At 40.7% G+C, this 27702-nt stretch overlaps 1 protein-coding gene across 1 annotated transcript in view; it reads right to left on the reverse strand.

Annotated features, from left to right (window-relative positions):
- The window catches only part of CCNY (cyclin Y), a 228363-nt gene that overhangs the window by 40944 nt on the left and 159717 nt on the right, over window positions 1-27702 (reverse strand). Inside the window, exons 4-7 of the mRNA XM_079769141.1 lie at window positions 22261-22361; window positions 16572-16607; window positions 10602-10659; window positions 10386-10505 (exon numbers count right to left, since the gene is read on the reverse strand). Coding sequence (XP_079625267.1) covers window positions 10386-10505; window positions 10602-10659; window positions 16572-16607; window positions 22261-22361 — 315 coding nt within the window. The remainder of the gene's footprint in view (window positions 1-10385; window positions 10506-10601; window positions 10660-16571; window positions 16608-22260; window positions 22362-27702) is intronic.

A 27702-nucleotide genomic window follows, 5' to 3' on the forward strand; every position in this document is an offset into this window, starting at 1 on the left:
AATTGTAATAGACCTAACATAAGCAAAGAGACTGATCTGGTAATATGAAAACTTCCAACAAAGAAAAATCCTGGCTAAGGTGGCTTCAGTGGTGAAATCTACCAAACATTTAAATAAGATTTAATACCAATCCTTCTCAAATTCTTCAGAAAAAAAACAAAACTGGAAAAAACACTTCCCAATTCATTCTATGAAGCCAACATTATGCTGATTCCAAAACCAAAAGTATCACAAGAAAAACCAAACCTTACAAATATAAATGCAAAACCCTTAACAAAATACTAGCAAACCAAGTTCAGCAACATATAAAAACAATTATACACCATGACCAAGTGGGTTAATTTATCTCAGGAATGCAAGGTTGATTTAACCATATCAATAAAATAAAGGACAAAATCCACAAATTCAATCAAAATAGATGCAGAAAAAGCATTTGCTAGAATATTCTTTCAAAATAAAAATCACCCCACAAATTAGGAACAGAAGGAAACTTCCTCAATTTGACAAAGGGCATCTATGAAAAACTCACAACATCATATTTAATGGAGAAAGACTGACACTGGGAATTGGGGGTACTGCAGCGGTTCTCAACCTGTGAAAGGGGTCGCGACCCACAGGTTGAGAACCGCTAGCAGGGTCACCTAAGACCATCGGAAAACACAGATATTTACATTACGATTCATTAACAGTAGCAAAATTACAGTTATGAAGTAGCAACGAAAATAATTTTATGGTTGGGGGTCACTACAACATAAGGAACTGTATTAAAGGGTCACGGCTTTAAAAAGGTTGAGAACCACTGCCATACACAAAAACAAACTCAAAATGGCTAAAGGACTTAAATGTTTAGACAGGAAACCATAAAAATCCTACAAGAAAGACTCCATAGGCAGCAGATAGCAGACTTATGTCTTTACAGACACAGCTCCTAGGGCAATGGAGACTAAGGAGAAAAGAAACAAATGGGAATACATAAAAATACGAAGCTTCTGCACAGCAAAAGAAACCATCCACAAAACAAGAAATCCCACTGCATGGGAGAACATATTTGCCAATGGTATTTCTAATAAGGGTTTAATCTCCAAAATTTACAGAGAACTCATACAACTTAACAAAAGGAAGATAAACGATCCAATAAAAAAATGAGCAAAGGATCTAAATAGACACTTTTCGAAAGAGGACATACAGAAGGCCAAGAGACATATGAAAACATGCTCAAAGTCACTAATCATTCGAGAGATGCAAATCAAAATGACAATGAGATACCATCTCACACCTGTCAGAATGGCTATCATCAACAAATCAACGAACGACAAGTGCTGGCGAGGATGTGGAGAAAAAGGAACCCTCCTTCACTGCTGGTGGGAATGCAGACTGGTGCAGCCACTGTGGAAAACAGTATGGTGTTTCCTCAAAAATTTAAAAATGGAACTGCCATTTGACCCAGTGATCCCACTTCTAGGACTATATCCCAAGAAAACAGAAACACCAATCAGAAAGGATATATGCACCCCTATGTTCATAGCAGCACAATTTACAATAGCTAAGACTTGGAAACAGTTTAAGTGCCCATCAGCAGATGAGTGGATTAAAAAACTATGGTACATCTACACAATGGAATACTATGCCGCTATAAAAAAGAAGGAACTTTTACCATTTGCAACAACATGGATGGAACTGGCGAGCATTATGCTAAGTGAAATAAGCCACTCAATGAAAGAAAAATACCACGTGATCTCACTCATATGTGGGATATAATGATCAACATAATTTGATGAACAAGAATAGATCGATCTAGAGACAAATGGTAGGGGAGGGGTGGTCAGAGAGCAACCAAAGGACTTGTATGCATGCATATTAGCATAACCAATGGACACAGAGACTAGGGCTGTGGGGGCTTGCCCAGGGTGGGAATGGCTGGGGTGGGGGTGGGGGGGGGGGGACGGTGTGTCAATTAAGGAAAAAGGAGACATATATAAAACTTCAGACAATACATACATACATACATACATACATACATACAAACCAAAAAAAAGGAACTGTGGACTTCCCTGACTGGTTTGGCTTGGTGGATAAAGCATCAGCCTGCGGACTGAAGGGTCCCGGGTTTGATTCCAATCAAGGGCACATGCCTAGGTTGTGGGCTCCATCCCCAGTGGGGGGCGTGCAGAAGGCAGCCAATCAGTGGTTCTCTCTCATCATTGATGTTTCTATCTCTCTCTCCTTCTCCCTTCCTCTCCGAAATCAATAAAAAGATATATTTTAAAAAAAAGAAAGAAAGAAAGGAACTGTGGAAGAAAAGGGGCCACATGCTAAACTGACTAATCTAAACTAATTCAGAGAAGGCTGGTGTGGCAGTCTTGCAAACTCAGAGACCTAGAGTAAACACAAAGGATGGTCTGAAATTAAAACCTTTTCATTAATAAGCAGTTTACAGTGGGTAGTCATGTCCTACATTAGTATCTTCCCTGATTAAGATCAACTTCAATCTTTTCTAAGCCTATTGTCTTTTTGCTTATAAGATAACATACCTGTGGAATATAAGGGTAACTTGTAACTTCCCTTTTTCCAGCCCACTCAGGGCACAACAAATGGCACCAAGGCACAGACCACAAATTCTCTCATTATTATTATTTTTTAAAATATATATTTTATTGACTTTTTACAGAGAGGAAGGGAGAGGGACAGAGAGTTAGAAACATCGATGAGAAACATCGATCAGCTGCCTCCTGCACACCCCCTACTGGGGATGTGCCCACCCATAATCAAGGTACATGCCCTTGACTGGAATTGAACCTGGGACCCTTCAGTCTACAGGCCGATGCTCTATCCACTGAGCCAAACTGGTTAGGGTTCTCATTATCATTGTTATCGTGTTAATCGTTGACTATTAGTTATCCTATGCCCACCTATATATAAAAAGCATGTGTCTATCATTTTACTTTTTATCCAATCCCAGAAGTCCCCCCGCCACTCCCTTCTTTTTCTCCCACCTCCTTAATCTATCACCAATGGATTTCATGTAACTCACTTACATCTCCTCCCTTGGTGATAATTTATAAAAACGGGAGAAAAACCACCATTCTTCAGAGCATTGTCTCAATGGGTTGAGATTCTGCTTTCAGACAATTGTCGACAGTTTGACTCAAATAAACTCACCAAACTTCTTTACAGGTTTGAATGTTTCTTATGTTAATAAAACTGAAATGACAGTACAGAGGATAGGAGAAAATATTGGTGAATCATACATCTGACAAGGGACTTGTGACCTGGAACATATAAAGAACTCTCAGAATTCAATAATATAAAAGCAACCCAAATTTTAAAATGTGCAAAGGATCTAAATATATATTTCTCCAAAGAAGTTACACAAATGGCCCCAAACCACATTAATCATTAGGGAAATATAAATTAAAACTACAAGATATCACTCCATATCCACCAGAATGGCAAAAATAAAAAAGACATTAAGAAGTGTTGACAAGAATATGATGTATAGAAACTGGAACCCTAACTTATAACAATGCTAATCCTATACTAGTATAATAAAAGGCTAATATGCAAATCAACCAAACCACGGAACGACCGGTTGCTATGATGCACACTGACCACCAGGGGGAAGACGCTCAATGCAGGAGCTGCCCCCTGGTGGTCAGTGCACTCCCACAGGGGGAGCACTGCTCAGCAAGAAGCCCTAAGTCGAGCTCAAGGCTGGCGAGTGCAGCGGTGATGGCGGGAGCCTCTCCCACCTCTGCAGCAGCACTAAGGATGTCTGACTGCCCCTAAGCCATCAGTCAGACATCCCCCCTGGGCTCCCGGACTGCGAGAGGGTGCAGGTTGGGCTGAGGGGACACCCCCCCTTGCCGAGTGCACAAATTTCGTGCACCGGTCCTCTAGTCTATATTTATATAAAAGCCCAGCAACCGTTAAGGTGGAATGACCAGAATGACCGATGGCTATGACACACAATGCCATCCAGCTTTATCTGGGCCCCAATCAGCTCCCCCCGAGCTGGCCCAGCCACCAATGGGCCCCCAACACCCCTAAATCACTGCCTGGCTCCCTGGTGCATGTACATTTAGTGAAAGCACAAGAAAATAATTATCTCTCCCTCTGTCCCTGACCGGAGTCTCCAGAGGGCTCTGCTTATACTGTAGCCAAGGTGTGGAATTCTCCCTACATGGCACGCAGACCCAGGAGACCTTTCAAGTTAGCCAAAAAGGCGACCTAAGCATAAACGAGATGGCAGTCCTTTGATGAGGAATGTAGAGACACTGGGTGGGGATTTTGTGAAATTGCGGTGCCTTGCAGATTAGGTGAGCTTTCAATCTCTCTTTAACCCTTTGCACTCGCTTGCTTTTTTCTCGATTCCTTTATTCTATTCGGGATTTAATTTTTTAAATACCCCAGATTTTACAAAGCATGGCAGTAGAATAAAAAACTGGAGTTTCTTTTCATACAAACTTATTTATTTGGATTTTTTTATATTTCAAATTATTGATACATTCAATAACCGTCACACTTGACATCCAAGTGCAAAAGGTTAAAAGGGGCAGTAAAGAGACCCGCAGGCTGCCAGGAGCAACAGCGAAGTGTAGGCACATTAAAAAACAGAAAAACTTTTAAACAAGCAGACCTGAAGATCATATTGGGAAACTGAGGGCAGAGCCCCGGGAAGAATGCAAAAATCATTAAAGGGCCGTCATCCATCTTGATATATATTTGCAAACAACACATAAACAACTTCATCTCATGGCACATGAAATGCAAAACAGTTCTGTTATGGGTTTTCTTTTGGCCATCCTTAAAGTATAATTAGATCCAGCTGGGGAAAGCTATAGCTTCCAGCATTAGACCCCATGGCTGGCCTTTCCCGATGGGCCCCCATTGGGGCGGGCCGGCCGGACCCCACTCATGCATGAATTCATGCACTGGGCCTCTAGTGGGAATATAAAATGGTGCAGTCATTTTGGAAAACAGTCAGCCTGTTGCTCAAAAAGTTAAGCATAGATTTACCACCTGACCTAGCAATTCCATTCCTAGGAGTATACCAAGAGATATGCACACTCAAAAATGTGTGCACAGATGTTCACAAAAACATTATCTGTAATGGCTAAAAAGCAGAAACAACTCGAATGTTCATCAACCAATAAACAAAATGTGTATACCTATACAATGGAATAATATTGTATATGTTAAAATGTGAATGAACTTTGAAGACATTTGGTAAATGAAAAGAAGCCCATCATAAAAGATCACATATTATATGAATCCACTTATATGAACTGTCCAGAGTAGGCAAATCTACAGAGATAAGAACTAAATTAGTAGCTATCCAGTTCGGGGGTGGGGATTGGGAATAAAAAGTAACTGCCTAAGGATTAGGGGTAACTTTACAAAGTGACGAAAATATTCTGAAATTAGGTTGTGGATGGTTGTACCATATATTAAAAACCACTGAAGTGTTCATGTTAAATGGGTGCATTATATGGTATGTGAACTGTATCTTAATAAAGCTATAAATATAATAAAAATAATAAAAAGGTAATATATCTCCTCTTGTCTTGTTAGTTCTCACTTTGCCACCTCCATTTCTTCTTGATTCCCCCCTTGTTTATGCATAACTCCATCCGTTACTAACTTCCTCTCTCCCTCCCATCACCCATCACCATCACCACAGCTGTGCAGATAGAACCAACCTTGTTAGCAACACTCAGTAAGGGGCCTGTCTGAGTAATGTCCCCACAGCTAAAGACTTTGCCACCTTCCCTTCAGAAAGCTCATCTTACTAACTTAAGCAGTGAAACAGCAGAATATGAGTTTAAACCACTACTAACGAAGAGGAAGACTCTAACAAATAGCTTCGGAATATTCCTTATGCTTCAGAAAAAGTGTGAGGCACATCAAAATCATCTTTATTTACTTCAGCCAGTAGGTAGTCATTACCATGCTTACTTTGCACATTTAATAAATATTTATTGAACATTTATTATGTATCAGGATGTTTTCTAGATGCTGGTCATATTGCAATAAGCCAAAACAAAAAAGACAAAAAGATAGAAAATCATTAATCACAGAGGTTAAAGACAAAATAAATAAAATAATGAGTAAAACCTAAAGAATTAATTGGTGATAAGTGCTCTGGAGAAAAACAAAGCAAGAAATGATAGGAAGGAAATGAGAAGGGAGGAAGGAGAAGGGAAGTTACAATTCAAAATACCATGGCCCCACTGATATGCTCTCTGAGCAAAGACTTGAAGGAAGGCAAGGAGGTACCACCATGCATATCTGGGAAAGAGGATTCCAGGCAGGTGTCAAGTGCCAAAGTCCTGAAGTAGCTATGTGTCTGGGTGCCATAGTGGCTGGAGCAGAATGACCAGAGGGGCTAGTGATGACAGCTGAGTTGAGATGAAAATGAGGCCTGATCCTGCTGGGGCCCTAGGGGCATGAAAGGGCTTTCTTTGTGGCTTCCTTTGAGCAAGATGGGGAATCACTGCAGGTTTTAAGCAGAGGAGCTTACAGAGTAAGAAAAATAATGGCTCAGGCCAAAGCCCTGGGCCTCTGAGTCACAACTGATTTTGTTAAGGGTGAACATCTGACTCCAAATGAACTAAGCCAATCACTGATGGATCCAATCAAAATTAATCCCCTCTCCAAAATCTGAACTAAATAAATATAAGAGACAAAATTAGCCAGTGTTGGGACTTAATGAAAAAGTGATGCAGAGTCAAGTTTAGGACAGTTACTTCTGTTAGTATAGGCAGCTAGTCGGTTATTAACAAATGAAGATAGCATATAAAATCAGACATTAAGCCAGATTAACTAGGAAGGAGCAGCTTCACAGTCATTCCAGGCATCTGAGTGGACAGGAAAGATTGGCTTTCCAATCTATCCAAGGAACAATAGGCCGTCCCACAGCTGAGACATGCTCAGCAGAAGCCAGATGAGGGGGCAAAACTATGAGGCATTCACAGTAGGAGCCAAAATAGTGACCATAAAGGGAGGAGTCTAGCCTGGGAAAATATGAGAAAAAGAACAGGTAGGATAAGGGCACAAAACCCCAGAAGATCCAGGAAAGAGATTGGACAGTTTCAAAGAAAGCCTGCTCTCTCCCCAGTCCATAGAAAAATAATCAAAGCTTAACAAAGACAGAGGGGGGCACTCTCTCTCCATTCAGCCTCAAAGGCCTGGGTGTAGCAACCGCAGTGGCAGGCCAAAGCACATGGAAAGTGGGCCAGAGAGGAACGAGACTAAACTAGACTACTGAAGTTTCAGATGCTAACGCTGGGGTAATGGCATAGCATCTCTGGACCACAAACCTCCTCCTGAGCTCAGTAGGGACAAGTGTGGGCCTGCAGCCACAGAGGATGGACATCTGCCTCAATTTGGAGCTGAGCCACCTGGTCATGGATGAGGCAGTGTGGCATCCTCTTCAGGGGTATCTTATGTCCTGTGTGCCCCTCCAATAAATCTTGTCACGGCACCTCAAACTCCTAAAAGCATGTATCCTTGAAATGCATTTCCCACCATACCCTGGAAGAATCCTATTTCTTCCAGCAACACTTCCCTGGTTCAAAAAACCAGAAGTGAAACTGAAAATTAATGCTGAAGACCAGCGGGAAGGAGCAGAGGCATGATGAGGCAGCCCCTGAAGAGCAGGGAAGGAGAGAAGAACCTGTTGATTTCATTATACAGCCTGAAGTACTTCCATTCTAGAGGACAAGAGATCTATGGGACCCAGGACTTTCCAATAAATCTCCAGCCTTGGCCTCTTTGTGTAGGTTTCTTACCTCATAGTAATTAAAATCCCTGGCTTAGGCAGGCAGTGAACTATATTTTAGTCCCAACTACTACATGGCTTTAAGGATTAAACCAGCGAAAGTAACTCCTGAGAGAAAGGGGCAGAAGGGCAATTGGATGCTATGGCCTTTTGCCCAACTCTGGCTTCCCACAAAGTGCTCTTATAACTCAGCAAGGTGCAATTCTACTACCTCATCCTCATTTTTAATTTCCTCACATGTCAGTATCAATAGGAAAGCTTTTAGCATATCCTATAAGGCTAAATAAATATATTTAGTGAAATTAAGTTATTGTTACTCTTTTAAAATGAAGTTAATTAAGCTGTGAAATATATACTTTGGGTTTAGTAGATGCTGGGTGTTTGAAGGTCTTGGAAACTCTCTTACCACAGGCAGGTTCCAATCTTGTTTCTTTACGGGAAACAGGGCCAAGGTTAACAGCTGTCTCCCCCACCCCACGCCCCCACCCCTGTTTCCTCCTGGGCAGCATGCCAAGAGAACACAGGAGAAAAGAAGAGATTAGTGCGTCTCTGTCAACTCTATATAGGAAATGTTCTGCTGTTTCTAAGTCTAGGGGATACAAGAAAAGGAAAGCATTATCACCAGGGTCTGGTTCAGAGCATACATCTGTCTGCATGCAGGCTGACTCTCAGCCAATGCAAGTGAGAGAAATTAACTTGAAACACAGGCAGACAGGGCAGGGGTCCAATGGGAAACAAAGGCAGGGAGACACAGCAGCTTGAGCAAGCCTAATCACAGAAACCAACCCTGCTGAAATAATGGAATGTTTTTGGACAGAGTGGGAGGCATGGGAAGCCAAGGGAGAGCCTGCAGCAACAAGGTGAACTGATGCATAGGAACAAAGAGAAGAGAAAGTTCAGGTCCACTGCTGGGCAATAACAATGAGGGAATCAATCAAGTGACCACACAGGTAGATATAGAGCAGGCTTGTAGCAAATATATACCCCTGGACTACAAGGCCTCACGGGCAGCCCATAATTGGGTCCTCTTCCCCATGAGGGGAGTCTGAATCTGCTTGTAATAAATTTTCCACACCTTTGCTTAAATCTTCTGGTCCCTGGAGCTCATTCTTCAGTGTGGTGAGACACAACCCCAGGGAAAAAAACCTCTGCTCACTGTTTAGGTTATCACAAGCAGCAGCCACCAGAGAGTTGGTCTGCAGTGCTGTACCCACCATGTAGAATCCCACAACTGCTCATCCTTAGGTTGTAACCAACAAGACCCCAATATATGCTAATCTCCTGCTAAGCTACCAGTTTATCTAATAGGATGGGTGAAGACTTCTGTAGTTACAATGACTGACAAGTATGTACCATTCCTATAGAACTCAAAAGACATGAGTTAACTGATCCACCCTGTCACCCTGAAGACAGGAATGCACTTCAGATATTCTCTCAACATCTTTGCAGAAACTGGGGAAGCTGCAGGGATGAAAAATTTTACCTTCATGCTAATAAATCTAAGCAATGAGGCACTATCAGGTCAGTCAGGTCTAATTTTCGTAAGAATTAAAGGTAAAAACATCCCCACCAAATGCCACCAGCAATAGCTTCAAAATAAATCATTTCTTCATGGTATGAATCTTAGTACTAATCTCATCCATGGTTTCACCCGACTTTCTTACTCTTCTTTTCTCTTCATCACAATTTCTCTATATAAAAATTTCAACCCTGTTGTGTTTTTTAAGAACATGAAAACCTCTAGGATAACAAAGCTGAGCAATAAATTTTCTTCTCAATTGTGACATAAGAGTCTAAATCATCCAAATTGCCTTGATGAATGCCTGTTTTAGCCATTAGGAGGAGGTTCAAGGAGAGAAGAAATTAACAAAGGCATGAATTAATAAATGAATAAATGAACAGCTTTACTGTTTCATTAGCAGTAGAGCACAGAGCTCCCAGTGTGACAGAAACAAAGGGTCCTCAAGTGGCCTGTAAACTTTCTATTTGACAATCATCTCTTCTAAGAGGCTCCAGGGAAAGTCTTTCTATCCCCTCCAGGACAACTCATTATCTGATTTGCTCATAATGTAAAAGGTCAGTGACAATGGGTTCCATTGTCAAATCTACTTCCCAAATGATATTTCACCTACATAGTCCCTAAAGTTTTAAAAATCTAAGTAATAGTAAAGATTTTTATCTCTTGTTTGAGCCTGAAAGTGCAGATTCCAAGTTGTCTTTGAATATCTTAGAGACACATTATTTACACAAAACAGAAAAGAGAAGGTAGCAATATACACTCCTTCCTATATAGGTATTCATGTTAGATGTATATGTTTATCCTGTGACTGTCATTAAAACTTTTGTAGGCATCAACAACAGGAAATCTGGACATTCATAGGGAGGGGGCAGCCTTGTCTTACCTGCATTTAAGGTTTCAACATTTATTGGTTTTGAATGTGATTGTACAACTGACTTTCAAGGGGACTGTAGAACACCCTCTTTTAGGAGATTCCCTACTTGAATATCCAAAAGAGAAACTATAGTGTCCTTAGGATACCTGATAAGAGTCCCTGTGCACCACTCCACTCAACTACCGGATGGGCGGTCTCCTGAGGGCACTCACCAGAGTGACAATGGCACATTCAGCCGTCAGTTGAGCAGCACTGAACAGTGTCCGAACAAACCGGTAAATCTGCTTCTGTTCTGGGTTGTGTTTGTCATAATCTGGTGGCACTTCGGATTTCTGGGGAAAAAAATATTTTTAGATGGCAGGCCACCCAATAAGAGCAAAAGAGAAATAATTAAACAATATAATGAAACACGAGAAGGAGAAGATTACCGAAAGAGGGTGAAGGTTTTCATCAAAAATATCTAAGAGCATCCTTCCATCTGGGTCTCTGGTGGGGAAAATTAATAGAAAACAGAGTTTACTTTCTGCAAGAATGAGTGTCCTTCAAAATAAAACAAAATATATTTTGATTCAACTGTTATTTGAAGAAAGAGAAGGCAGTGAATAATAATTTGTTTTACTTAGGTACAGTATTAGATCATTTTTTAACAGTCCATGAAATAAAGGTTACAAATTAACTTGTGTGAGAACTCAAATTTTTATTTTCTGAGTTTTCAAATGAACCAAATCTAAATTTAACAACTTGTGGGTTTTTTTAATTTTTATTTATCTTTATTGTTGAAATTACAGATGTCATCCCTTTCCCCCCCATTGACTCCCTCCATCCCGCCCCACCTGACATCTTGTTTCTTGAGCAAAGGCTGACAGATCTGCTTACACTAGTAGTATGTTGTGGTTGACAAGAAGTCCAAGGGTAAAATGAACATTCAATGTATCCTAGAGATTAATCTGAAGTGTTTAACAACATGCAACTTAACCATTTCATTAAGAGTTTCACAATTTTGTATTGAAAAAACGAGGTGATGCATAGGAAAGCTCAACTCAATAACCTATAAACCTATAAAAATAATGGCTGTTGCTACCAGGCTGGTAAATGAGCCATGTCAAGTGGTGGCTTTCACTCTAAGCACAGTGCCTCAGGCAGCTGTCCTGCAGGGACTATTCATACCTCACCATAGACAGCTCTGCTTTTCATCTGTTGAATTTTGCCTAAAAACTTCTTTACAAACCATATTTGGAAACCACTGCTTTTGGTAACAACATATCATTTCCATAGTTTGTGCTTCCAAAGTCAATTAGGCTTGTGAATGGTATAAGACTCCAGACCTGTCCCTAACACACAACCATGGTGGTAAACACTACAGTTTCTGCTCTATGAATTTACTGTCTACACAAAAATAAAAGAGAAAGAAAGATCTTAACAGAACAACTCAATTTGCATTACCAATTGTTTTTAAAGCTTTGGGCATTCATACCTGTGCTTATTTTCACTAGCCTGCAGGAACACAGGTAGCAAAGATTTAGATCAAGAGTGGGGAACTTCCAGCCCTCAGGCCTCGGCCCTGGAAATCCTTTGGTCTGGCCCTGCCAAGGCATTAGGGGTGAGTTAATTAAATGTTTGACCAAATATAGCAGGCTAATTTTTAAGTTGATACTTTTGTATGGTCCGGGAATGATGTTATAAATATCCAAATGGCCCTTGGCAGAAAAAAGGTTCCCCACCTCTGATTTAGATAAACGCCAATAAAGACAGGTTCAACCAGGTAGGACCTGATAGTGGAGTCTCAAAAAGATGTCTCCTTCTGGTGCACGTGGTGACACTTCCTTTTATAAGAACCCCAGCTGTGAGAAATCAGCCCATGCCTCACCTCACTAACTGCCTCTGCAAGATTACTCAAGGTGCTATGGGAGAGACAAAGCCTGGCCCAACACCCCTGTTCTTTGGGCTGTTCAGTCCTGTTCAATTTTTCTGATGAGTAAGGCCCTGCAGCATTCTCAAGAAACATTCATCAGAAGTAATTTAAAAAATGAAAATGTAGGTTCAAAATATAAATGATTAAGAATTTAAGCTAAAATGACTCCTCCGTGAAATGGATTTTCCTTTCATCTCCATTAAAAGTTATGTGTCTTAGCTGATCAGCATCATCTCTCCCAAGCTAATGGATCTATCACCAGCCCCAGAGGTGAGGCCAGTATGATTTATCAAGGAGAAAGTCTGCAGTTGGTCAATGCCACCTCATCCCAAGAAGGGTACAATCTGTATGTCAATCATGCTTGTTTACAAATGCTCACTTTTTCAGTTGGACTTTCTCACTTCCATTCACTTACTTTTGGCCCAGTTTATCACCATTGGGCAAGTAAAGCACATGATTAAAAGTCTCGGTGGTATATTGCCTGGGTTCAATTCCCCATTCCCCAATTTACCAGTTGTGTAATCTTAGGCAAATTATTTCACCTTGTTGTACCTCAGTTTCTCTATCTGTAAAATGGAGATAACATTGAGACACAGAATGGTGAGTTCGGACTCTCATTGTCCTATGAAGGGGTTCTTGTCCTACAAAGTTTGAAGAATAAAATTCACAGACTAAAAGATGTTTAGCAAAAATGTGGAAGTTTATTTTAAGTGTACACAAACTCCCCCTGGGGAAGGGACCCCAAATGGGAAAAACTGTTCTCTCTCTAAAATGGGAAAAAATCTAATCCTCTGAGTCTCTCTGTCTCCAGGTTTATAAATGCTGTGAGCGCTTTTTGTCATTCTACTTTCTAATTGGACCCTTCCTTGATTCATATTCCCTCGTGCTTTTCTAATTGGCCACTTTCCTGCATGGTATCAGTTTCAAAGTCTTAAAGTTCACCCGGTCTCCCCCGCCACACACACACACTTTTTGTTCCTCTTATCTTGTAACATTCCTCCATCCTCTGTGAATGTAAGATAAGCAATCTGGCATCTTGGAGCTGTCTCCACCTATTATGTATGCCTTCCTCTCCCATGGACCCCACTTCCCTAAAATTGCCTTTCCTGTCCCTAAAATTCCTTTCAATATCAGTATAACCTCATGAAGTTATTATAAAAACTAAATGAGCCTGGCTCAGTGGTTGAGCATGACCCTATGAACCAGGAGGCCGTGTTTTAATTCTTGGTCAGGGCACATGCCCGGGTTTCGGGCTTGATCCCCAATAGGGGAATGTGCAGGAGGCGGCCAATCGATTATTCTCTCTCATCATTAATGTTCCTATCTCTCTCTCCAAAAAACCCCCCACAAAACTCTAAATGAGATAATGCATGCAAAGAGCTGCCTGGGGTGGCCAGAGTAAGCACTTATAAAGTTGGCTCTTAGTATCAGATATGACTATAAATTAAGTTTGGTATCCATAACAGTCTAAGAACTGAGAAATCACTTAGAGATACTAATGCAAAACTGGTTGGTTTGAAAACACAGTTGAGTTTCATGAATGGTACTACATTGTTATCTAAGACTTAAATGTTTTAAAAGTTTGAATGACTATCATAGAAATAAGCAGCAACACAAAACATATACTTTCATTGATATGTTATTCTGGTCAAGGTTTAAATGTCCAGTAGCCTTCATTTTATAAATTTTTAAGTCCAAAATTCTCAAGGACCATAAAGAACCATGAATCACAATTACAATACAGGAAAATGTAACTACAGAGAATACCTTTCCAGGTGTTTACCTCCAGATATTTGTATTTTCCCATAAGATTGTTCAAAAGAAGCTCTGTCATCTAACCTCCACTTCATTGACTTATTACAACTCTCCCATGCCCTTTTTGTAAAACACATTTGAGGGCCCTAACTGGTTTGGCTCAGTGGATAGTGTCAGCCTTTGGACTGAAGGGTCCCAGGTTCGATTCCGGTTAAGGGCATGTACCTTGGTTGTGGGCACATCCCCAGTAGGGGGTGTGCAGGAGGCAGCTGAATCCATGTTTCTCTCTCATCGATGTTTCTAACTATCCCTCTCCTTGTGCCTTCCTCTCTGTAAAAAGTCAATAAAATATATTTTTAAAAAACCACAAAACACATTTAAGGCAGTGTGGTCCATTGAGATCCATTCCAACCATGAGGTGGCCATGCTTGTTCCCAGAAATGGGTCACATCAGTGTTTTTAAAACAAACAACAAAAACAGGCCAAAATGGAGTCACTTTTACTAAGCTATGTCACCAAACCAACACATAATAACTAACCTAACTGCAGTTTCAGGAGTGGAATTTTAAGCTGGTTTAGAATTTCCTGTCAGCACTACTGAGATAATCTGCCTTCCCTAAGTAAAGGTATCCTTGCCTGAAATAATCCACTCTTTTAACTTCATAGTCCCACCCTCTTTCTGCCTATAAAAATTTTCCATTTTGCCCTGGCCAGTGTGACTCAGTTGGTTGAGAGTTGTCTTGTACACCAAAAGGTGGCAGGGTTTGAGTCCTGATTAAGGCACATTACCCAGGTTTCCAGTTCAATACCTGACAGGAGGCAACCCACCCATGTTTCTTTCTCACAATTGAAGTCTATCTCTCCCTTCCTCTAAAATCAATACAAAACCCCCCCACAAACTTTCCATTTTGTATAACACCTGAAACTCCCTTCTAGCTGCTAGGTGGGATGCTGCCCAATTCATGAATCACTTAATAAAGCCAATGAAAGCTTCAAATATACTGGGTTAAATTTTTTTAAGGAAGGGGAAGAGAAAGAGAAACATGGATGTGAGAGGGATACATCAATTGGTTGCCTCCCTTACCCATCCCAACCTGGGTGGAACATGCAACCTAAGTCAAAACCTGACTGGGATTTGAACCCAAGATCTTCTGGTGCACAGGATGCCGCTCCAACCTGAGCCACAGTGGCCAGGGCGTTACTGGGTTGAATTTCATTCTTTAACGTAAGTTGTTTTATTAGATTCATATAACATATGTAAATGTCACTTAATGAAATAAGACTGCAATGAGAGTGGCTTTATTCTTATGAAAATGAAGAAGGGTGCTTTGGAAAAGACACAATAAGAGGCCATCTCTAAAAATAAATTCATTGTGTGGTCAAAACCTGAAAGATTCTATGCTCAGATTGTTCTGCAAATGTCTTACGTTTTGTTGATATTGACTTTAAAAAACCAACACTGTGGAAAAGGATAAATTACAGGAGTGGCTTACAAAAGAAAGTCATTTTGGTATTCTAATCAATGTTCCATGCTCAAAACTAAAGTCTTGATGCTACATAAAAAAATTGGTAAATGGCCTGGCCAGTGTGGTGGCTCAGTGGTTAAGTGTCCACCCAGGAACCAAGAAGTCAGGGTTTGATTCCAGGTCAATCCCCAGTGGGGGGTATGCAGGAGGCAGCCATCAATGATTCTCTATCATCATCGATGTTTCTATCTCACTCTCCCTCTACCTTCCTCTCTCTGAAATCAATAAAACCATTAATTTTATTTTTTAAAAATGGCAAGTGAATGTACTTTTACATGTTTAGTGTTCAAAATGTTAATGGTATATTCTTAAATGATTTTTCTATGATTCCCTATTACATTAACTGAACTATCTTCATATTCATGTCAGAGAGAAGGATTCTACTCCATTAATATAACTTATGTCTAAATTCAACCCAAAATTTCCTCTACTAAATTGAAACACTAAACATTTTTTATATTAATGTAGCATACAATAAATTTTTTAAATAATAGTTTATAAAAGACTAGTAGCCCGTTTGCACGAAGATTCGTGCAATAGACCTTCATTCACCTGGCTGCCTACACCAGTTTTCTGCCGGCACCGGGGACCCAGGCCTTGGCTGTGGCCACCGCCTTCTGCCTTCTTTCAGGGTCGGGGCTTGGCCCCGGGCGGTGGCCTTGGGCTCGGCCGCACCCAGCATCCCTGCTACTGATCGCAGGAGCCAACCCCCAGTGGTTTCCTGTGATCCGTGCAGGCTCCCTGCTGGTGCCCAAGGCCGGGAAAGCCTCCGCCCGAGGCTTTCCCGGCCTTGGGCTCCGCCACACCCCAAGGTCCCTGCAACGGTTTCCTGGTGGGCGTGGTTGGTGGGCGTGGCGTGGTTGGTGGGCGTGGCTTGGGCATAGCGAAGGTGCGGTCAATTTGCATATTTGTCTATTATAAGGTAAGATAGACTGTTTAAACAAATTATTCAGGAAATAAAGAGTAAAGAGGAGGCTAAACATTATCAAGAAGCTTTGCTTTGTTTTGCTAACTTCAAACATATACACCCATCTAGTTTCCTTTGAATTGGAAGCAGTTCAGCACTTACCTGAGAAGTTTTGGTAAATTATTCTAATTTTAGAAACCTATGAAAATATGAAGGCCAAAGCAACTAGAAAATAATAGGAAAAAAACAAAAGACATAAAATGTAATGTTTTTAGCACAAAATTAATCATCCACATACCTGTTTTTGATGTGATAATATATTGCGAGAGCTACACTGTAAAATAAAATGCAATTCAATGTTTCATAAGCATATTCAAATGTTATGTATTATCTGACATCAGTCTGATATTTAAATTTAAGTAAAAGTCAAACAATCCATCTGAACAGTCCCATTTAAGTCAGAATGCTGATTTAAAAAATGATCTCTTTAAAGTAAATCAATCTGGTACTCATTCCTAGAAATTATTAAATCTTGTTTCAGAAATACCGAAACTTCAAGTGATATTTAAAAATTTCTCTTACTATCTGAAATCTTAAGCTTTCCTCACTTGTAAAATACAAGCACTACGTACAAATACAGGTGGTACAAATTAAACACCTTTAGAAATCTCCAGATCAGTACCTACTATTTTAGAAAAGTAGTGGTTTCTTTGTAACCACCAGAAAAATGTGACTATCACTCACAAGAGTTTGATATTTTTCCCCTTAAATCAATAACCTCTTGGCAATCAGATTACTTATTCACTCACTTGCTGAAATGGTACTGCAACTCGTATTTGTTATACAATCTTCAAATTTTATTTTACATTTTAAAAGATCTTAATTTAATGAAGTCATTCCCCTTTCTGATTATAAAATGCATTATATCCATAAGATGAAAATTTTAGAAAACATAGAAAGTATAAATAAAAATAATCCTTTTGCCCAAAGATGACTATTAGCTTGAGATACATAGATTCTATACATTATATGTGTAAATAAATAGGTTTGTGTCCTACTTTTATTTTCAGAAACATTTTCCTTACAATTAAAAGTCTTTAAAAACATGATTTTAAATGGCTATGTTCTATCATATAGTTGTTGAATAATTTATTAACCATTCCCCTCCTAGTGAACATTTGTTTCTAATACTTTGCAATTATAATTAACAGCATAATAAATATTCTCAGAGATAAATTTGTGTGCAACCTGTGCACATTATTTCCATAAGAGAACATCTTGTAATTGGAATTACTCAATCTAAAGTCATAATAATTGTAAGGCTCCCCACATACACTAACAAATATCTTTGCAAAAAAACTATACCAGTAGACTTCCCCACCAGTGTCTGTTTCACCTCACCCTTGCTAACACTCACCTTGTATGTTTTAACAAAATGTTCTCTAACAGGGTAGGTTAAAAAGTGGTGTACCTGTTTTCAATTTGAGTTTCTTTGAGAACCTATCAAGTTGGCAGGGTTATTCGTATCAACTGGCCAATTTTTAAAATTTCCTCTTTTGTAAACTGACTAGCTCCTTTCACTATTTTTTTTTGTTTGTTTGCTCCTACCACTAATTTATTTTTAACTCTAAAATTTACTGAATAGGCCAAAATTCATTTTTTAAGCTACCAAGAACAATGGTAACAAGTCTTATCAGATTGCGTTCTGGGTCTCAGAGCACAGAAACTGCCATCCAAGGCACGCACTTAGAAACCTAGACATGCACGCTGGATTCCACTAGCTCAGAGCTTTACCAATAACCTAACATGACAAGAGCCAATCTCACTGTATCACAGAAAATGTATATTCCTCCAAATCTCTTTCCAGATCTATTCATTCAAATAATTTCAGCTAATTGTTAAAAGTATTCAGGAGCAAAGAGTAATATTCTCTTTCTCCTAATATTTTGAAAAGAATCTAAGCTCATGAAAGAATTGTAATTGAAGTAAAAAGGTTTCAGAATTTTTAAAAATAATAATATGGCTTTTAAAGTGCTTTCACATACATGAAAAAATACATGTTACTGATTCTATTTTATAAATGAAAAAATTTGGGCTCAGACACCAGATGCCAGGATTTCTGACTTGGATAATAGTTTTGTGCCCTTTCATTCTTCCATGATGCACCAGGAAAAAAGGAAGAAATTACTGTTTTATTCATGCTGTAGTGATTGCTCTTCTAATCTAATGTTAAGATTTAAGCTGAATGCTTCATACGATTGGGCTTGAAGTGATTAGTTTAGTCACTTTGATTGAGGAAAAAAATGGTTCTTGTTTTCCCTGGGAGGGAGTATGACACAGGAAAACCTTCACTAAACTGGAAATCAAAGCAACCTGGGTTCAAATCTGGCTCCTTCATTTATTACAGTTCATTCATCTCTCAGAGCCTTCACTTCCTCATTTATAAAATTAGGACAATTCAACCTACATCACAAAGTTGTTATTATAACCAAATGAAATATATAAAAGCACTATCTCAAAGTTCTAAAACTAAAATTATTATTGTGATTCCCCTATCAATATTTCCATCTCAAGAGGTCTACTGGCTTCTGTAGATAGAGTGAAAATCTTCAGGGACCCAAACCTCCAAGCCAAAAACAAGACAGGACATTATTGTGGCCTCAGACTTCCAAGAAAAATATAGCCACTCTGAAGGAGAATTTCCATTCCAGGTCATATCCTAAAAAGTGAGAAAATCAAGCTGAGAATGCATGTACAGTCCAGCTCCATGGGGCAGTTTCGTTGGTTAACTTGAAAGTGATTGCTGGGGGCAAAAAGGCAGTCAGCTGAAAACTTAATCAATTTCGGGTGTCAAGCTCCACTCCAAATGTCTAGCTTTGGAGGCCTAGTCAGTTCTGCCACATCCTCAGAAAGTGGTGAGGTTTCACTGAAAATGGGCAGGGGCCAGACCAGAAGTATATTTGGATCAAAGGTTTTACTTAAATGCTTTTGCCACATAACTAGGAGGAAAGAAATGCTATTTTCTCGACCAAGAAAACAGAATAGATTGTAATAATTGGCACTGTACTTGTCTTCTTACCTAGAACTAAATCAGCAAAGCATGTGAGGATCCTAAGACATCTAAAAATCAAGAGGTGTTTAACCACAGAGATAAAGACAGGTGGGTAAGTAGTGCTCTCTGATGCTCAAAGGCCCAGGGCCATGCACTATGGGCCAGCTGTGTAAATGTGCCCCCTCCCCCAACACATTTTCCTTGATCATCATCCCTTTGCTCCTTATAGGATTTTTGGGAGAGGGGATGGTTGGTGAACACTAAATTCAGATCATAGCCGTTGGTATTTAGGGGAAAGATAGGAAAACCAAATTCTCCAACAAGAAATCATGCCTATGGCCGTGATGGTGTGGCTCAGTTGGTTGAGCGTCATCCTGCACCAAGAGATGGTGGGTTCAATTCCTGGTCAGGGCACATGCCTGGGTTTCAGGGTTTCATTCCTGGTGGCAGTCATGCAGGAGGCAGCAGATCATTGCTTCTCTCTCTCTCCCCCTCTCCCTTCTCTCTCTCTCTCAAATCAATTTTAAAAAATATTAAAGAAAAAAAAACAACAACACATGCCTATGAAAAAAAAAAAAGAACACAGAGAGAGGGCCCAAACTTTTTATATTTAGGCTTTTCTTTCATTGTTAGAATAGCACCCAACCCTCCTCCCACTCAGTAAACTAAAATTTGTAAATGTGTTTGCTCATTTTGGCATTTTACCAATTTACAGAAGCATTTTCTTTTAAAAATAAGAATATAAATTGGTTGTTTAGAACTCAGAGAATTTTCTCAAAGAAACAAAAAGAATACTTAGTTTTCAAGAAGCAAGTTCAGCCCACAAATGCGCACCATGTCCACAATAAAGTTGAACTACTATTGTATTAATGAGTGTGTAATCAATTTTAGTGTCTAGGGGAGGGAGTCAAGACAGGAGTAGGATAAGGTTTAAGAAAAATTTTAGAAGATGAGAGCATTCAGACTTAGCATCTTCCCTACCCACCTGTATTTTCAGGGCTCCCAGGTCCAACATGTACATTTTTTAAAACAGGGCACTTTTGAAAACAACTAAGCTACTGACTAAAAGAATATGAAATTTGGGTGGTGCAGAGAAAATGTCTTTTGGCTCAGGGAAGCCACAGTATCCACAACTGCTTTGTCTCAAGTCAGCCTTCTTAACTGGTCTAGCTTTTCAGCTTCTTTTCCCTCCATGTATTAACCTACAGTTTATTTAAAACATTTTATTTAAGACTTTCAAGGGAACTTTAGAGAGGAGAAAACAGCTGTCCACTTATATCAGGGGTCCTTAACCTTGGCTGCCTATTAGAATCTCCTAGAGGAGTTAAAAATCCATACACTGGTTCTGTGGGGCAAGACATCAAACGTCAGTGTGTTTTTAAGCTCCCAGGTGACTCCCAGGCACAGCCAGAGCGGATTCCACTGATTTAAATGATGCATAGCTGTAACTTAAGTGATTGCACCTCCCAGACTTGACACTAAAATATCAAATTGTCACCCAGTTTCCCTGCCCACTCCTAGGTATCCATGTTACAACCAGTGGCGATTTTAAGTCATCCAAGGATGAACCATTGAGCAACTGATTCAGATCCATCTGTACATCCCAACAGTTCCCACTGGCCCTAAAGGGGAGGTGTGTTCCACTCTTCTGCCTTGCTCTCCCTATGAAGATGATTCCAGGATTAACAGAAATTAGTGGCTTTCGCTCTGGGCTCCAGAACTTGAGCAGATGCCAACAGCCACATAGTGCACGGATGTTCAGGGCTTTCCACTCCTCTCCACAACAGCTAATCATTTACTCAAGGAAACGCTATACTTCCCATTTCCCGGCAATAAGTCTAGGCTCAGGGCAGGAAGTGGCTCATAGTCACACCTCTTCCCATCTAGAGTAGCTGACTGTTTGGGTTTATGCCCACTCTTCATTTACCACGCCCTTAACACCAAGGTATTGAGGGAAGAAGCCACATTTCCATTTAGATCCTGGAAATACCAACCCCACAGCAGAGAAGGCAGTCTCTCTCCAAGTGGTCAAACTACCACCTTCCTCCTGGAGTGAACCCTGTCCACAGAAGACCATGACAGTCCCCACTGCTTAATTGAGGCTGTGACTAATTGTCACATATGGTAACATTCAGAATGGGGCTTCTAAGCCTGAAAACCTGGCACACTGAGATAGAATACTTCCTATTTAGCAATGTAAACACTTACCTCAAACACCACTATGCACTATTGTTAAATGCGTATTTTCTTAAGTATAGAGGTAAAATACCCAGATTTTTCACAGATGAGCTGAAGACCACAGACCCTGACACATCAGATTCTCTGTGATCTATTGTTATCAAAATGCTAGTGGGAACATTACAGGAAAAATCAGTGTTCCTTCCTTCTTACCTCCCATTTTAAAATATAAAAACTGAAGCCCAACAGGGGAAGGATTTTATATCAAGACTCCCCTTCCTCCCTTAAACCCCACTTAAAAATAAGATCCCCAAAAGAAGAGTCTTATCCAAAACCTTAGCCCTTGGTGACAGAGCCGGGGTCAGAACTCAGATATTGATTGTGGGCAAGGACACTTTCAATTATGTCAGGCCTGCTTTCTACTGTAGCCCCAAGTCTTAAAGTGGAATCCCATTTTATTTTGAAGGTAAAATATTAGCAGAGTCGTGCAAGTATAGCCTTAATACAAAGTGGGAAGGTAAAAAGTATGCACAAAAATAAAAAATATGCTTTAATCTACATTTAAAATAATTTCAAAATTTGGTCTCTTTACCTAACTGGTAATATTAACAAATATTTTGAACACCCCACATTTTAACTACCAAAATCACTTTTTAATAAGATTTTCCATAGTCAATGGCCTCTCCCTGCCAGACCGCACAACCAACCAATTAGGAATAGAAAAAGCATTCATTTAAGCAAAAATCTGTATACCCACCATTTAATTGTATACTTGAGGTTTGGTTGACTGACTGTGCTATCGTCTAGGAAAATAGTGGAGCAGGAGCTGTACTTCCTTGCTATTTGTCCTGGAGGATGCTGGAAAACAATGGTGACAAGACAATAACAATTAAACAGAGCTCAAAATTCTTCCAAAGAACATCATCCCCTTAAACTTCAGGCCAGATCACAAAGGACAAATGTCTTAACAAGAAATGTGAATACTACCAAGCAAGAACAATATAAAAACACTTTCTTCTTACAATGAAATTACTTGTTCTTCCACACATAAAAGTCACCACTCATAGTCCCACACCTCCTTCATCGGAAGAACAGTACTCTTGCTATCAAGCATCAGAGTGCAGAGTCCGTAAAAATCACCTGCCCTGGAGCCTGTGTGGAACAAGCAGACTGCCAATCACACTAACAAAAGCCCTTAATGAAGGGCATGTCCTGGTTTTGTGCACCCAGACTCCACGGCACTCTATTCTTGGGGTAAGAGTATTTGGGGGGCTATGGAAAATGCAGTCAAAGTTAATTTAGAATCTCCTGGTTAATCTGCTTGAATTTCAAGAGGTGATGATTTTTTTAAAAAAAGTATTCTTTTGTTACGGCAAAGTTATCTTTTAAAGGGAAGATTGTCTGATACTTTGCAAAAGAGGACCAATGGATGATCTTCACATAGTGTGTCTGTGCACTATGTAAGGAAAGGCACAAAGAAGGCTTGTAAGTTGAAGTTACAACTTGGATGTCAATTTTAACATGGCATTTTCATACCTATCTAATTCATCACAATATTCTCACTAAGACATTCCTAAGGCACTAAAAATTCTTTCTTTTTTTAAGCTCTTATAATAATTACATTGAAATCATGTAAGACACACTAAAAAAATCAGAAGCTAATAATAGCTATTAATATGGGAGGCAAGTTTTTAAAAAGTTCTTATGAAATTTTCTCTACTAGTGTAAAATCTACTACAAACAAAACTTCAACAGATATGTTTAACACAATAATTCAGTAATTAACAGATGTTAATGAATTTTTGGAGATACAGGATAACTTTGGGAATAATCCCAAAAAAGAAGCAAAAGGACAATAATAATTCACTTCTATTATTGTATGGTTTCAACTATTCTGACACAAATTTCTTCATGATTAAAATGTGAACAGAGCCAAGGAGAGGAGCTGAGTAATGCACTCTAGTGAGCACACTCTACATCCCTTCACAATCTAAGAAACTACCATCCTGAGTTGCAGGGCAGGAACAACCCTGGGAACACAGTCCCTAAGGTTCAGAAGATTAACTTGAAATCAGCCCCACTGAGGGGCTGGCCAGTCCTGGCTTGGGATTGCCCAGATGTCAGCCTGAGCCTCCCAGTACTAAGGGCTGGTGTGCCAAAGCCCTCACTTTGCCAGGGTATGCCAACTCAACTTTTAAACTCTTACTTCTAAATTGAATAAAAATCATAAGTATTAAATTATAAAAGATTTTCATTTTCAGGGGGTGTCATCACTCTAAAATATCATCTGGGCATTAACCCTTTGCACTCGCTTGCTTTTTTCTCGATTCCTTTATTCTAATGCTAACCGTGTCGAGTCACACTCGACATCTGAGTGCAAAAGGTTAAGTCATTTGTTGAATGTCAAAACTATAAGATTCATAGAATGTAAACCTCTTGATCTGAAATCTACATCACTTAAAAAAAAAAAAAAGAGTGTTCTGAATACGTGTATTCATTTACAACTCACAAACCCCTAGGAAGGTAAGTAGAATTCCCATTTAACAGACAAGTCAAGAGTCCAAAGAAATGAAGTAATGTTCCCAAGGACAAATCTAAGACACCAGAGCTCAAAAGGCATATTTGTGTGACACCAAATCCATACGTTTATATCTATAGTTCTTCACTTATGCCATGTTCTCCCAGATCTTTTCATACAATACCCCAAAGGCCCTTTACCTTCTCTGACCACACTCATCCTAGAACCTTGTTGACAGCCCTTGCTCGGGACTCCTTCCTGCCATCTGGGCTGAGTGTCCTCTCCCAGGTGCTCTTAGGCTTTTGTGACTTCTGCAGCACTGATCAATCTCCGCTGCCATTTTCAGCTTACTCGTCTCTGTTCTCTCTAGGATCTAGACTCCAAGTCTCCTGGAGGTAGACTGGATAAATGTCTTGAATCAGCAAACACTAACAGCTTCATCCAGGGACCAGAGTGCCTTTTTGGCCCACACCACAGCCATCACACAGGAAGCTTGCCTCCAGAGGCAAGCTTGCCTCCATGAGCAAGCTGGTCTTTGAGCTGGTCATGACAGCACAGCCTCAGCAGAAAGGAGCATGCCATGTCAAGCTGGCAAACAGGAGCTCATAGCAAGGGCCCATGCCACTGGTAAGTGAAATGCTGACACGCTTAGGACACACCTCAGTGGAGCAATGGCTGGCTCTCTGTGACCCTGCAGGGAATTAGTTAACATGGATGAGACATTCCAAGACAAGATGGGCTAGAACATGGTTGGAGTCAGAAAGCCTAGAGTTCAGAATGTAGCTCTGCCACTGATTAGCTATGTGAACTTGGGCAAGTTCCTTAAGTAGGATGATCACATGTTCTGGCTTGCTGGGGCAATCCTAGTTTGCCCCTGTTGCCCTGAAGTAAACAATAACAGCACTCCCTTTCACACTCATTAGTGTCCTGATTGGGACAACAAATTATAAGGTTGCCTTGTGCTTTACCTCCTGCAGATTCAATATCTTCCATCTGTAAAATATGGAGAGCAAAGACTACCCCTCATCATGGTGCTGGAAGGACTGCGTGGGATAACAAGTGGTGTGCTGAGCACAGAGCCATGCTCAACAAGTATGAAGTCACTTCTAACACTTAGTTTCTGCACTTTAACTTCCTATTTTCAATGGTTGAGTCAAGTTGTCCTACCACTTCTTAGGGTTTGTTAGGATCAAATAAAAATAAAGCATTAAAAAATGAGGTCATATTACTAGAGGAAAAGAAGTTTTAAATGTTTGTAAAAAATATTACATAAATAAAATCTCCAAAAATGAATGCTGCATAATTTCTAAAAAAATTTTATTCAGAGGAGAGCAAACCATGACCCTGATAGAAGACAGACTGTGTGTGCACAGACTGAAATCTGCACCAGTTTCCCTTTATTAATATTAACTGAGTGCTTGATGTGCACACAACATGCATGGGGCAGACAGAGCACAGAAGTGGAAAAGAGGTGGCAGTGCCCAGTGCCACCACCTGCCACCTCCCGTACATTGCGGTGCACAGTCTCGATAAACCATGAAGCAGGTGGGGTATTTTCCTCATTTTACAAACAAGGAAACATCTACAAAGTCACACAGCTAATTAGGAGTGGACACAAGGAACATTCTGTGAAATTCCCTGTGTAATCCCAGAGCACTCAGAGCGGAGAAGGACATACATGTAGATGACACCAGGGCTAAGAGAAAAGAAAGCTGCATCATATCCTTCCAACACCACCAGGAGCTCAGAGACACAAAGATGAAAAGGACAAAGTAAATAAATAAAAAAACTCCTCTTTGACTGCAAAGTGTTAACAAACTAATATTCCATAGAAAGAAAAAGGAAGACAAAATAGCTTTCAGCAGGATCAATTTCTTACAGGAGGAAAAGAAGAAAGGGCAGGAAAAGCAAATAGCCATGGAATTAAGAACAGAAGTGAACAAAATTATTACTCTATGAAAATAGAAAAATAGAATGAGAAAAAGATGGCGACCGGCAGGAAGGTAGGGAGAGAGAGAGTGTGAGTGAGGAACCCATAGAGGAGAGTGTAGACATGTGAGGTGTGTGTGTGTGTATGAGCTAGGGTCAGTTAGATTCTGCAGGTCTTCCAAGGGGCTCCCTAACCGGGCAGTCCTAGACGGCGGAGCCCCGCGCACAAAGCGGACACTTCTCGGCGGCTGGTGCGGACACGGAGACCATGCCATCTTGGGAAACAGAGCTGCCTGAGACTCGGATCCTGGCTTCTGACACAAACCAGGACCCTGTAGCCACTGGGGACAGAGAACTGCTATCACAGCTTCAGACCAACAAACAACAAGAATCCAGACTTCCCCGCAGATTTCCGTGAGTCAAAGAGATTATCCCCCTCCCCGCAGGCGCGCGAATAGTGCCATAGTAACTGATAGACCCGCCCCTCGCCCAAGCTGCCGAGCTTTGCGCAGGGACCCGCTCCCTTGTACGGAATTTGGCGCGCGCGGGACAGAAGCAGCTCCCCGTCGGGGAAATCTGTCAGTGCGCACAGAGGGCTCCCCTTCAGGGAATTTGGGGAAATTTGGCTTGCAGGTCACAGCTCCCCCTTCGGGGATTCTTAGAGCGTGCACAGAGGGGCTTCCCTTTGGGGAATTTGGCGCACAGGTCGGACTCCGCTCCCCTTCCTGGACTCTGGGAGAGTTCACGGAGCCAGCTCACCTTCAGGATTTTAAGAATGTGCGCTCTAGCCGGTTTGGCTCAGTAGAGAGAGCACACACAGGACGCAGCTCCACTTCAGGGAATTTGGCACGCCGGACACAGCTGCCTGGGATCCCTGACTCACAGCGCATTCACACTAAGAGCCAGCGACCCCAATTGTTGGTGCATGCACACACAGGGACCCTGATTCTCAACGAGAAACCGCACAAGGCAACAGAGACTTTGACACTCGAGTCTTGGTGCAGACACAGGGAAACTCTTGACTCCTGGCACATGCTAAGGATCTCATTTTTGGCACATACCAACAGTGTGGTACAGACAGGGCCCCTGATTCTAAGTGTGCACAAGAGACCACACGAACACTGGAGACACTGACCCTGGGCAAGTCTGGTTCCCGCCAACCAAAGGCAGCCACACGTCCTAGTGTCAGAGTACTTCAGTGAAACTCGGGTGGAGCGAAGTCCCCACAGTACACGGCCCAGGTCCACGCAAACGGAAGCTTGAGCTTTCTGGTAATAGCCAGAATGGGGAAACGAAATAACTCACAGAGGAAAGAAAATGTGGAGTCGCCAAGAAAGTAAATTAGTGAAACTGAAGCTTGCAACATGACCGAAAAGGAGTTCAGAGTAATGGTCGTGGAATTTATACATCGGATGGATGAGAAAATCAACAACTTATGCAAGAACCAGGAAGAAATGAAAAGTGATATAGCTACAATCAAAAACACCATGGAAAGTTTCAACAGTAGACTACAAGAAGCAGAGGACCGAATTAGTGAGTTAGAAGATCAGGTAGAGAAACAAGCTCAAGCTGAACAGCAATTGGAGAAAAAAATTAAAAAGCAGGAGGAAAGCCTAAGGGAGCTTCGGGACAACCTGAAACGAAGTAATATGCGTATAATAGGGCTGCCAGAAGGACAAGAAGAGCAGCAGGGATTAGAAAATCTATTTGAAGAAATAATGACAGAAAACTTCCCGGATATGGGAAAGATAA

This window comes from Cnephaeus nilssonii (assembly GCF_951640355.1).
Source record: "Cnephaeus nilssonii genome assembly, chromosome: 4".
Lineage (NCBI taxonomy): Eukaryota > Metazoa > Chordata > Mammalia > Chiroptera > Vespertilionidae > Cnephaeus > Cnephaeus nilssonii.